The following is a 14,084-nucleotide window of genomic DNA, read 5'->3' as shown; positions in this document are numbered from 1 at the left end:
AGAGGTGTTTGACGATCAGCAGTTGTGGTGGTTGATCGGACTTGGTGGAGAAAGAGGAAGAAGGTGAAAAAAGGGACAGTGAAAAAATTAAAGAAGATTGGTATTGAAGGAGAGAGTGAGGTAAGATTAAGAAGCACAAATGGCATGGAGGTGTGAAGGAGGAGCTCTCCGCTGGCCGTTGGGGCTACGGCGCTGTGCCTTAGGGAAAGTGGGAAACGAGTTTGAGTGAGAGAGAGTATGTTGTGTGCTGTGCCCTAGCCCCTGAATATTGTGGGCTGTGAAATGTGAAGCCTGAAGAGTGAAATTGTGGGTGTGGACATTAAACACAAAGGCAAGAAACAATAAAACATAATGCATATTCTTTTATTTTTTTTTACTGCACGCCTACACGGGTCCAATGGGCCGGGACCGGGTGATCCGAGACTTGGCCCGAACCCGATTTAATAAATAACTGGAGCCATCTATTGAAATCTTGGGTCTGACCGGGCCATAACAAACCAGACCAAATTAGCCCTGAAGTCACCGGGCCTGGTCCTGGTCTTCGGGTCGGATCGGGTCTTGTGCACCCCTAGTGTTAATGTCTTCCATAGACGAACTACACAAACTTTGATAAATCAATTGTCTGTTTGTTTGGTAATATTACATTTCTTATACTAAATTTAATATTATTTGAAGAAATGGTGATAAGAGACTTATATAAGTAGTTCAAATAGTATAGAATTTGAATATTTGTAACGTAAAATTTATTATGATTAATAGATTATTATGACATTTGTAATATAGATGTTTATTACATTTAATGAGTTATTTATAAAAATTAATAAATTAATTATTGGAGTTATAAATTTATGTATTGTTTATAACGATAAAATATAATAATATAGAGATATGAATTCTTGTACGTTATAAATTTGGTTAGATACTATTAATTTTTAATTATTGTCATTGGTAATTTTACAGCCTAATTTACATATATTTCTATTACTTGTATATTTTTTGTATATTTTATTTTTTTGCTGATTTGAAAATAATAGTTGATTTGGCAAAAAATAAGTGGTTGATTCTAAAGTTTTGCCAAGTAAGAGATGTTGCTTACATGACATTAGTAGGAGGAGAAAGATATCTTAAAAGTAATGTGGGTAAACTTATCCATCTATTTTTATATATTAAAAGTTATATCTAATTGGGTGGCCATGTGGATTCTTTTTTACAGCAAACACCCATTTACTACCGATGTAGTAGCATTTGAGATAGGGATCTATCTAGAAGGTAAGGTGTAAGATTGTTGTGAGGCTGATGGTGTATTTGCAGCTAGTGTAATAGGAGGAATGAGAGAAGTAGGTGCTGGTATAGAAGATGTAGAAGGTGAAGATGAGATAAGTGATTCTAATTGAAAGCTTGGAACAAAAATAAATTAGTGATTAAAGTAAATATCTCTAAAAGATTCAGAAGTAGAATTAGTAATAGTTTTAGTAAAATGAGTTGAGTATCGAAACTTGCCTTCGTAAAAAATAACATTACGAGATAAATAGAATTTACCATCAGAAAAAAGATATTTGTAGCCTTTATGTTGAGGATTATATCCTAAAAATAAATATAGATGTGATCTATAATCAAACTTGTGTTTGTTGTAAGGTCGTAAAAAAGGATAGCAAGTTAAGGCCGTCAAAATGGGCCAAACCCATCGGACCACCGTTTACCTATTTAAATAGGCGGCCTTTACCTCTAAAATTAAGCCCGTTTTAATTTTGGGCTAAACGGGCTGAGCCCGATTAACCCGAAAAAATGACGGGTTAAACGGGCTAGCCCGCGGACTAAATGAGTGGCTCGTTTATTTCTTTTTTACATTTTTTTCAAAAAAAAATAATACTTTTAGCTAATATTTCTCCCGATCCGACTTGAAAACCCGACCCATTAACTAAAAAAAATTATTTGTTAAAGATTTTTTACTTAAAAGTGATCATTTTTACCAAAATATTTTTCAAAAAAAAAAATAAAAGTATAAACGGGCTGGCCCATTTAACCCATGGGACTGATCATAAACAGTCCGGACTGAAAAATTATGGCCTGCGAATGAAACGGGTTTAAACGGTCCAACCCATTTAATCCACGGGATTAACGGGTCGGACCTAAATGGGCCGGACTAGCCCGTTTGACAACCCTATAGCAAGTACACCCAAATACACTCATAGCATGGTATTTAGTTGTAAAAGCATTAGATAGAATCATAGCTATGGTTGTAACTTAAGGGCTCTGATACTATATCAAAAATATTTAAAAAGAATGAATATGATGAAGAACCAAGCAATGAAGGTTTTCGAGAGAAGCAAGAAATTAGGAATAGAGAGAAAAAGAAAGTGATATTGACTGATTATATAATTTGTAAAAAAAATGAAAAATTGTGAAGAAAGAAAGAGAGAAAAATGAATGAAGAATATAGAAGAGAAAAAGAAAAAGAAGAATGAGATAAATAAAATTCAAAAGAAAGAAAAGAAGCCGGCGGGGAATAAAAAATACAAGTATTTATTATGTATATAATTTACAACAATAGTGTTTAATAAAAATGTTGCATCCACACATCTACTATTTTCCTTACAAGCGATGGTATCTCTGCTCCGAGATTCTTCACATGTCTTGTTTCCAACACTCCAATCGAACACCGCAAGGAGCCTCTTAAATGGTAGATTCTCGAAGTGGTCCTTCGAAAACGTGTAGTTGTCATTCTTGACGACAACGGAATAGTCACAGTAAAAATAGGTCACTACTTGAATTGTGACCGTTTCAGTAGGAATATCCAGCTCACAGCACCTGTTGTCGGGACAATGTCTGTCATCGATTTTCATACTCATGTTATGACATTTTGTTACGCACCCCATTATATAACCGCTGGTGTTGCTGTAGATAGTAAAATAGCCGTAAGTACTGCAGCTAACACCTATGAATTGGTTGTCTTTGCTTGAAATGATGAAAGAAAGACTAGTTGTGATTGTGCTGGAAGAGCTAAAACTAATGGAATTACCATAGCTACTATCATAACGAATTTTGATGGCAGAAGTCAATATATCTACTTGTCCTTGGGAGACGTTTATGGTTATAGCTGGCTTATTGTCCCATATTAAACTGGAAATAGTACTGTTGCAAGTAAGTTTAAAGGATTCTTCTAAGAAACAGGTAGCACTGGTATATGAATTTTCTATGCCAAATGGATATGAAATTTGAATACCATAACACTCATTTTGGTATCCATCAAAAGATATATGATTATTATAAGTATCATTTATAGCTACTACTTCTACTAGTACATGGACTAATATAACAACAACAAATAACATGCCTATCCCTCTCATCATAAGTAGTGAAGGTGTGAGAGAAAGTGAGATCACAAGCAAAACAAGAAGAGAGAATGAAAAAGCAAAAAAATAGTGTGAGCAAAAAAGAGTTGTGAGCAAGAGAGAGAATTTGAGAGAGTTTCAGGATGATTTGGTATAGCTCACAGAGTTGTGAGTGTGATTTTGGTGTAGCTCAGAGAGTTGTGAACAAGAGAGAGAGTTTGAGTTGAAACACTCTTGATAAGAGTATATATATATATGCATTTGTTCTCTTCGGTGAAACAAAAAATTTCAATAAGAGGGGGCCACCAAAAGAAGTAAAGAACCATAAGTCTTTAGCTGAACTATGATCATCAAATTTATCCAAATAGTATTGACAAGAGAGAGTTGTGTGTACATTTCTAGTGCATGATCCGTGCAATGCACAAAAAAAGTTATATTAACCTACTTTTATGATTTAATATAATACAGGGCATATATACATTACAATAACATACACTATCCTCCATATTTTTTTTACAAATGTGTCACACTCAATTGCATACTTTACATTAAATTATAAAATTAAATAAACGAATACCTCCACTTATAAATGAGAACAACGAATTTTTTTATAGTTAACTTGAGATAAAACAATCACCTCGTTTATGAATTGCTCAACTTGGTTAGCATTAACTATTTTGGACTTCTTGATAGCAACAACTGTGTCATTTTCTAAAATTTCTTTGTAAACTGTGTCATAACCTCCCCTGCCAATGATTAAGTTCTCGTCATAGTTGTGGTGGCCTTCTTCAAATTTTCAGCAGCAAAAATTTTAGTAGTATGGGAGGATTCTTCTATTGCAGAGAGTTGTAACAAAAGAAGACCACCAATTTGCTTAAAAAAAAAATTTTGTAGTTTACTGAGTTTTCTGTTTTAGTATGTTAAGTATAACAAAATAGTCCCCCACAAAAATAGCTATGAATCCTGCATTTGCACCTGCGCATAATATGTTGGACACAATTCTTCAATGATTTTTCTTTTCAAAATGTAATTATTAACCATCTTATATCATCCTATCTTATCTTTAAGTGATGTTACATGTACACTAAAATTAGTGAATGACCCGTATAATGCACGAAAAATGCTCAGCACAAGAATTAAAAAATATGTTATGAATAAATAACATAATTCTATAATCAAATTTCATATTATTTTAAATACTATAACAAATGATTGTGTGTATATTTTTAGTGCATGACCCGTGCAATGCAAGAAAAATGCTAAATCAATCCACTTCTGAGTTAATATAATACAGGCCACACGTACATCACAATAACACACGCTATTCTCCATATTTTTATTACAAATGTGTCATACTCAATTGCACACTTCACATTAAATCACCAAATTAAATAAACGAATACCTCCACTTATAAATGAGAATAACGAATTTCTTTATGGTTAACTTGAGACAAAACAATCACCTCGTTTATGAATTGCTCAACTAGGCCAGCATTAACTATTTGGACTTCTTGATAACAACAACTGTGTTATTCTCTAAAACTCCTTTGTAAACTGTGTCATAACCTCCCCTACCAATGATTAACTTCTCGTCATAATTGTGGTGGCCTTCTTCAATTTTAAGGCAGCAAAAATTTTAGTAGTATGGGAGGATTCTTCTGTTGCAGAGAGTTATTGTAACAAAAGAAGACCACCGTTTTGCTTAAAAAAATTTTCTTGTAGTTTCATGAGTTTTCTGTTTTAGTATGTTAAGTATAACAAAATAATCCTCACAAAAATAGCTATGTATCCTGCATTTGCACCTGCGCGTAATGTGTTGGACACAATTCTTCAATGATTTTTCTTTTCAAAATGTAATTACTAACCATCTTATATCATCATATCTTATCTTTAAGTGATGTTACATGTACACTAAAATTAGTGAATGACCCGTATAATGCACGAAAAATGCTCAGCACGAGAATTAAAAAATGTGTTATGAATAAATAACATAATTTTATAATCAAATTTCATATTATTTTAAATACTATAACAAGTGATTGTGTGTACATTTTTAGTGCATGACCCGTGCAATGCAAGAAAAATGCTAAATCAACCCACTTCGGAGTTAATATAATACAGGCCACATGTACATCACAATAACACACGCTATTCTCCATATTTTTATTACAAATGTGTCACACTCAATTGCACACTTCATATTAAATCACCAAATTAAATAAACGAATACCTCCACTTATAAATGAGAACAACGAATTTCTTTATAGTTAACTTGAGATAAAACAATCACCTCGTTTATGAATTGCTCAACTTGATTAGCATTAACTATTTTGGACTTCTTGATAGCAACAACTGTGTCATTCTCTAAAACTCCTTTATAAACTGTGTCATAACCTCCCCTGCCAATGATTAAGTTCTCGTCATAGTTGTGGTGGCCTTCTTCAATTTTAAGGTAGCAAAAATTTGAGTAATATGGAAGAATTCTTCTCTTGCAGAAAGTTGTTGTAGCAAAAGAAGACCACCGTTTTGCTTAAAAAACTTTTCTTGTAGTTTGATGACTTTTCTGTTTTAGTATGTTAAGTATAACAAAATAATCCCCACAAAAATAACTATGAATCCTGCATTTGCACCTGTGCGTAATGTGTTGTACACAATTCTTCAATGATTTTTCTTTTTAAAATGTAATTATTAATCATCTTATATTATTATATCTTATCTTTAAGTGATGTTACATGTACACAAAAATTAGTGAATGACTTGTATAATGCACAAAAATGTTCAGCACGAGAATTAAAAAATGTATTATGAATAAATAACATAATTTTATAATCAAATTTAATATTATTATTTTAAATATTATAACAAGTGATTGTCTTTACATTTTTAGTGCATGACCCGTGCAATGCAAGGAAAATGCTAAATCAACCCACTTCTGAGTTAATATAATAAAGGCCACACGTACATCACAATACCACACACTATTCTCCATATTTTTATTACAAATGTATCGCACATAATTGCAGGCTTCACATTAAATCACTAAATTAAATAAACGGAGACCTCTACTTATAAATGAGAACAACGAATTTTTTTATGGTTAACTTGAGACAAAACCATCACTTCGTTTATGAATTGCTCAATTTGGTCAGCATTAACTATTTTGGACTTCTTAATAGCAACAATGGTGTCATTCTCTAAAACTCCTTTGTAAACTATGTCATAACCTCCCCTGCTAATGATTAAGTTCTCGTCATAGTTGTGGTGGCCTTCTTCAATTTTTCGGCAGCAAAAATTTGAGTAGTATGGGAGGATTTTTCTCTTGCAGAGAGTTGTTGTAGAAAAATAAGACCACTGTTTTGCTTAAAAAACTTTTCTTATAGTATGATGAGTTTTCTGTTTTAGTATATTAAGTATAACAAAATAGTCCCCAAAAAAATAACTATGAATCCTGCATTTGCACCTGCACGTAATGTGTTGTACACAATTCTTCAATAATCTTTCTTTTTAAAATGTAATTATTAACCATCTTATATTATCATATCAGCATGAGAATTAAAAAATGTATTATGAATAAATAACATAATACTATAATCAAATTAAATTTTATTTTAAATACTATAACAAATGATTGTGTGTATATTTTTAATGCATGATCCGTGTAACGCAAGGAAAATGGTAGACTGCATAATGACCTATGAAAGTTGAATTTGCCTCACAAAATCAAACTATTTATCTGAAAAATTTTTTATGGCCGGCTATTTAAAAAATTATCACCTTTTATTATACTATCCTGCTTTTGGATATTTTTATATTTTATTTTTTAATAATTAATAAAATATAACCTCTATCTTTAAAAAAAATATTGTAAACTAAGAATTTTCATAAAACTATGACAGGATTGACCCTACATTGTGTATTTTCTTGTGATATATTGAAGTGAGAAATTATTTAGCTTAATATATTTTCCTGAATACTCTTTTAACTATTTAACACAGATATAATTATATTCTTTAAGGTTTTAAGACATTTCAAAATTTATGTTTTGCTCCATTTAGTATTTAGATGCTATATCATTAGTCTTTTTTTTTTTTTTTTTGGGTGACTAGATGCTATATCATTAGCCTAATTGTTTTAAACACATACCACAAAATTCTAAATTTATAAATAGTTAAAATAACAAAAAATAAAATAAAAGGTAATAACAAGCTAACTGTGGTGCACTGCTTTATATATTGGGCCTAAACTAGGTAGTTGTTAAGTCTTGGATTTCGCCTTAAAACAGCCACAAGTAATGTTCTAACCCAAAAATCAAAATTAATTGAGAAAATATGGGAGAAAAATTATTTAAGGGTGAGCTAAAGTGAGATTTAAATTTTTATTGGATCCAAATCCGTTTTGGTAAGACTAAAAAAACTATCGAACGATTTTGTTTTTCTGTTTTGGCGGGTAGTGTTGCTGCAAGTGGTTGTACGGTACAAGGCATGCAAATGTAAATTGACTAAACTTTGGTTCAGGTGAGTGAAAATGCCAATTTTATACAATGAAAACATTATAGCACAAATTTTTCTTTTATGATTTATACAACTGAAATTATCAGTAATATTAAAAAATAATTAAGGGTATTTTTTAAAAAAATTACATACATAAAAAATTAATCATTAAATTAACCAATATATATATTAATTTATACATTTTCTTTAACAAAATAATTTATCACTAAACTAATCAAACTTGCTATAATAGAATAACTAAACTTACAATACTCAGAAAAATCAAATATGTTTACAAAAAATATTAAAAATAAATTATAAAATACTAAATATATATTTCTATACACTATAACTATTTTTTGGTATACGTATCTCCTAAGCTATCTAAATATTAGACTTTAAAAAATAAAGACATTTTGAATAATTGATTAAAATAAAAGTAATTTCAAAGAATATGATTAGTTGTCCGTTTAGACAGCTTCAAAAGTTATTTTTTAAAAAAATTTTGACTTATGAAAATTTAAAAAATTTTGACTTATGAAAAATAGTAATATTAATGTCTGATGTAATTTTTAAAATAAAATTATAATTTTTTAAAAAGTTATTTAAGTGCTTTTAAAATAAAATTATAATTTTTTAAAAAGTTATTTAAGTACTCATAGAGAAGTTAAAAAAAATGACTTCTCTTATAATAAAAAAATTTTTATCATAATTTTTTTTAAAAATAAAAATTAAACACAAAATAACTTATTTGTAAACTACTTTTAATATAAGTGTTTATTGTTTAAACTATTTTTTGAAAATAAGCTTAATTAAGATATTTATCTACACTGGACCAAATTATTATACTATCGTACCTTATCAAATATAAAAAATAAAATTATCAATTTCTCATTACTTTTTTTTCATTAATTGCTCAAATACTACAATATTTTATTCTCTCAAATGTAACTAAAAAACCAGAAATACATAACTAAAATATAAGTAAATATTAACCACTAATTTGACAACTAAAAAAGAACAAACAACTAACAACGACAAAGATTTTTTCTGATATAGTTGTTGGATTTTGTTCTTTTCTATTCGTCAAATCCAAATACCAAGAAAATAGTGCTATGAACCATAAAGAACAACAGTTTGCTAAATAATAATTTAAAAAAAAAAACACCAAAGCACTGACATTGCACTAAACACAACACCATCCATTGCCATTAACAGTAGAAGAAGAAGAAGAAGCATATACTAATTAAAATAAGTAAAAACAACTGACCCTTTTTAGCACTAGACACTACTACCCTTTTAAGCTCTAAACCATATTCAAAAAAGTAAAAATAAAATGAAATGACTAAAGCGAAAAACTAGCTCAATTTGCATCTGCACTTTCATTCTTGCCTTCATTTTCCAGTGCAGCATCATGTTTTATCCTTTTCCTGTCTTTGGTATATGTACACACTAAATTGTAGAAGATTGAAGACACCACCCTTCATTCATTCACCTAGAAAAACCTTAAAAAAGGGACTAATTAGTCTAGAAAAGGATTTTTTTCACTAGAGGATATGATAAAGGGTGGCATCAAATGATGAAACATTGAAGCAGATTCTACTTTCTTCAGCTCTCTACAATCATAGGGCCACTGTACATTTGTCCAACAACTTTGACATTATCAGGTTTGTCCTTCTCTTGAAGCCATTCATAGTTATTGCTTTCATCTTCTGGTATGGATAATCCATCAACTGAAATTTCAAAAATGTTCAATAAAAAGATGTTAGGTTAAGAGATATCAACTACAAAAGCATGCACATGCAAATAACACTGAAATATATGTCAACACAGAATAGGAAGACGCCTAAAAGGACAATCTGGTGCAATCTTGAGGTCACACGGAGACAATTCAACCGATGCTCCAAGACTCGGTGCAATAATATCTCTTCTCTTTCGAGTAATGCGACACTTTGTGCAAATTATTGATGTTGTGTGATGACCAATGAGTACTACGACTTTAGTGGGAACATAATCAACATATTAACATACCTGAAAAGTTGGAAAAAGGGAAGTCTAGATAGTATGTGCAGTGCCTGCCTTGAGGATCATTGTATGGAGGACCAAGAACATCAAGAACCGCGCAAGCCGTCACAGCCGTGAAGCAATGCATGTTGCCGCCGTCGGCAGGATAAAGGATGGCAGGGTTACAAGGAGCAGTAAAATCAGCATCAATCTTGACTTTGGCTAATCTCATCTCAGGAGTCTGGGCTGCCATAATTGGAACATGAAAATTATTGATCAGTATTCACTAGTAGCATCAATGTCTTGGTTCATTGTTACCAACATCAAACAGGAAAACAGTATACCCTTCAAATATGGATAAATGTTTTTTTTTTTAAATCTGATTAAAGGGTGTCTTTGTGCCAAAAAGAAAATTGATATAAATAAATAATTTGTGAAAAGACTAAGTAGAAGATTAAGAAAAGACATAAATAGGAAAAGACTCACTACCTGAAGGCTTGAAAATGGTTGGCATATGAGGAGGCATGTCAACGACCCAATCATAAGATTTGATGTGCATTGTACCAAAAAGAAGCTTACTGAAAACCGTCATTCCAGGATGATTATGAAGAGGAATCACCCCAGAGGCTGGCAAGCAAAATATTCCCATCTGCAATACAAATCCATTCTTCTTTTTCAATAATAATAATAATAATAATAATAATAATAATAATAATAATAATAATAATGATGATGATAAAGTTACACCAACACATCAACGTAACAGTAATAAAAGAAGTTATATGCACCATTTTTGTGTATATTTTTTTTCTTTTTACATTTTCTACTTTTGATATTAAAAGCGATTGATAAGAAAGAGAGAGAAAAAAAGATAAAAAGGTGGTGCAAAATATTCATTACCTAGGTCTTGGTATACATCTAAATAGTGTTCTAAAAATATTCATAGCCACACACCTAATATTTTATATAAATTTTATTATTGAAAATTAAAATAAAAGGATATAAATATTCCTGAAAGTCTGAAACATGGGATAAATTTACTCAGAAATAAGGCTAATTTTTTTACATTCGGGTGATTTTAAGGTAAAATACAAGAATATTTGATCTTTCTGATGTTTTACACTGTTCATTGACATTTGGTAATAAAAATATTTTTTAATTATAAAAAGACAAATTCATTGATATTTGTAAAAAAAAAAATTTATTATGAAAAGACAAATTGTGATTGACATTTTGTAAAGGCCCAGAACAGTGTATAACACATGATTTGGATCAGTTTTGGAAAATTCAATCCTAATAATCCAGTATTAGAAAAAAAAAAATCTTCCAGAAATAATGCAAGTATTTTTCGTATTTCTCTTAGCATGAAAAGAGTTCAAGGCTATAGCTTACTAACCGAGAATTTTTCACACTCATAAATGTGCAGGTATGTAATTGTTGGTGTTCCTTGAACACTGTTGACAGTGAAATATGGCATGTCAGGCTTCAATCCAACATCTTCTGGTGTTATTGCATCTGCCAAAAAGAAAATAAAATTATAACCAAATTTAACTGGTTTGAATGAGAGATAATAATATAAAAGAAAAAACATATGAAAACTTAGAACAATTCTAGCCATTGCTGTACATGTAACCAATGTGGTCCAAGTTACTGTGTCTGATTGTGTACCTGTGAATTTGATTGCAGATAACTACAGAGTAGTGAAATAACCAATAGCTATATCTAGGTTCAGATAAACATAAACATATATATATATATATATATATATGGTGAATACTACAATAAAATTTTTATAATTATCTTCATGTAAAAATATTTCTTTTTGACCTTTGAATAATGGATTATATTGTTAAATTTTGATATTTATAAAAGTATTATTTTTATTTAAAATATGACTAAATAAATAAGTTACACTAAACATTTTTATAAAAAAATTTTTTTGCCATCTTCATTTGAGTAGTTGCCTCTATATATATATATCCAACAGTTATTATATTTTTATTTTGACATCCAAAATGTGCATGATTCATATACTTAAATGAAGTGTTTTTAAGGCCTTGGACTTCAAGTCAACGACCAATTTATTCCTTCACCTATTTAACAGTCACCATAAAAAATTTAAATTATATTATTATAAAAAGCATTCAACTTGCTATCATATTCATATCATGCCTATAATAGCGATTTTCAATTGTTACAAAAACAGCTAACATGACCCATTTTTACCACTAAAGGACAACCCTAATTTAGGGATATAATACATCCAAATTAGACAACAATTATTTACCAAAGATGTCCAATGAAAATGAGACACCCGGTTGGTGGGAAATAAAAAAAGCACAGATATTTTACTTGATTACCCAAAATACATGATTGAAAAGAATTTAATGGATTAGATTTATGCTATAGCCTATATGCTTATATGCTAATGCTAATGCTAATGCTAATGGTCCCCTTCATAAACATACATGAGACTCAAGATTTCAACATCATATAGTAAGCTGGAAACAGCAATGTGTGAGTATATTTATAATATTGGGGAACATCAAGCTTTTTTAATTTATATTTATTTGATAACTCCAAAATCAAAAACCTTATAATAATAATAATAATAATAATAATAATAATAATAATAATAATAATAATAATAAATACCATGTATGCATGCAAATGGCACGTAAGACAGAAACAAAGGCACCATCATTAGCATGGAAAAGATCACAAAACCCCACCACCCAAAAACATTAATGAAGTCCCATGAGGAAAAAAACAAAAGAGATTTAAGATATCAAAGTTTGAATTATATCACACTAGAACTAGAAGCATGCGTCTGCATGCCCAAGTTGGGGAAAACGACTCAGAAAAACAACACACAACCCAATAAATTAAAAAACAGAAAGAAAAAACACACACACAAATTCACAAACACCTACAAGGCATAAATAAATAAAAAATCACACGTGCAATACGTTCAATACAACAAATTCCTTTCTTCGGCAGATACCTAAAACGGAACGAAGGTTCTCAATTTGGGATGGTGGAGGAACGATGCCAGGTCCGCCATTGGCGAAAACTTGGTAGCAAGTATCGAAGAGCTTCTCCCCCGGCGACAACGACATCATCATCTTCCTCGAACGTTGTCGTCGATTCTTCCTTGATTTGCTGTTCGTGATTGTCTCTCTCTGCACCTCACTCCCTTTAGATAAGTTCTTCCCAATCCCCATTCGCAATTCCAAGTTCCAACCCAACCCAAACAAGGTGTTTCAGAAATGCAAAACAGAAACAGAACAGAGCAAGATTAAAAAAGTGAACTTTGGAACGGAAACGGACGTAATCCGAGGTGAATTGAATTGAACAATGTGGAGAATGTGATTATCGGAAATGGGTATGGAAGAAAATTGGGAAATGAAAAATGCAAAAAACAGAGACCCCTATGAAGGAAGGTAAACAATAATAACAAAAAAAAAACAGAGTAAAACAGGGGAAGTGAGTGAGATAAAATAAAATAAAAAATAAAAAGGGGGTAGATAGATACTAGATATTAAGTAAGAATCATCTTAGGACTTAGGAGGGTTTAGTAGAAGGGTGAAAAAAAGGATTAGGAAAAGTTTAACATTGGAGAGTGAGAAGAGAAGAGAGGAATAATGGGATAAGGGTAAATTGTTTGTTTGTGAAATGATGTTGTGTTGATATAAAAGAGAAGAGAAGAGAGAGAGAAATGGTAGTTTGGTGAATGTGGGAAGTGTTAAAGAGAAGAAAACCAGGGGCCATGGGGATTGTGGTATTCAGTGGGCTATTCATATTCAAACAGCGGATTACTATTATCATAATCAATTTATCATCTTCTAAATCTTCTATTCTATATACACTTTCATATTTGCATTTGGTACCTTTTCCTCTTTTCTCGTTTGAACCTTTTTTTCCCCATACTTCTTTTGCTTTTTCCCCTATTTGGGCATTTTTTTTTAACAAGGGTATCAAATAAAAAATAATTTAATTTTAATACGCTTTTAACATAAAATAATTTTATACATGCATATAATTACATAACGTGATATTAACAAAAATAATTATTTTTTATATTAAATAAAAAAACGAATATATTTGTATAATTATGTAAAATATTTTACATTATCAATATATCAAAATTAAACATATGACAAAAAATTGATAATTGAGAATTTTATAGTTTTATACACCTCACTTTTAAATATTATTTATTAAATAAAAAGTATTGTATTTTTTATTAACTAAATGA

General features: G+C 30.4%; 1 protein-coding gene across 1 annotated transcript; it reads right to left on the bottom strand.

Moving 5' to 3' along the window:
• Nucleotides 1-9,003: 9,003 nt before the first annotated feature.
• LOC112744465 (plant cysteine oxidase 2) lies at nucleotides 9,004-13,636 on the bottom strand. The gene is made up of 5 exons (XM_025794107.3): nucleotides 12,831-13,636; nucleotides 11,223-11,341; nucleotides 10,316-10,475; nucleotides 9,854-10,072; nucleotides 9,004-9,555 (listed from the first exon to the last, which is right to left on the bottom strand). The coding sequence occupies exons 1-5, from the start codon at nucleotides 13,048-13,050 to the stop codon at nucleotides 9,431-9,433; spliced, it is 843 nt and encodes a 280-aa protein (XP_025649892.1). The 5' UTR covers nucleotides 13,051-13,636; the 3' UTR covers nucleotides 9,004-9,430.
• Nucleotides 13,637-14,084: the final 448 nt, after the last annotated feature.

Source organism: Arachis hypogaea, chromosome 14 (assembly GCF_003086295.3).
Source record: "Arachis hypogaea cultivar Tifrunner chromosome 14, arahy.Tifrunner.gnm2.J5K5, whole genome shotgun sequence".
NCBI lineage: Eukaryota > Viridiplantae > Streptophyta > Magnoliopsida > Fabales > Fabaceae > Arachis > Arachis hypogaea.
Note: the sequence above shows the minus strand (reverse complement) of the source record. Positions and strands in the feature narration are given on the sequence as shown.

What these genes read in the sequence shown, in the direction of transcription:
- LOC112744465 (XM_025794107.3), bottom strand. Translation starts at nt 13,050, where the DNA reads ATGGGGATTGGGAAGAACTTATCTAAAGGGAGTGAGGTGCAGAGAGAG. An exon ending in GAACCTTCGTTCCGTTTTAG is followed by an intron (nt 11,342 to 12,830) that starts GTATCTGCCGAA and finishes TCTTTTTGGCAG; the next exon opens with ATGCAATAACACCAGAAGAT. An exon ending in ATGAGTGTGAAAAATTCTCG is followed by an intron (nt 10,476 to 11,222) that starts GTTAGTAAGCTA and finishes TTTGTATTGCAG; the next exon opens with ATGGGAATATTTTGCTTGCC.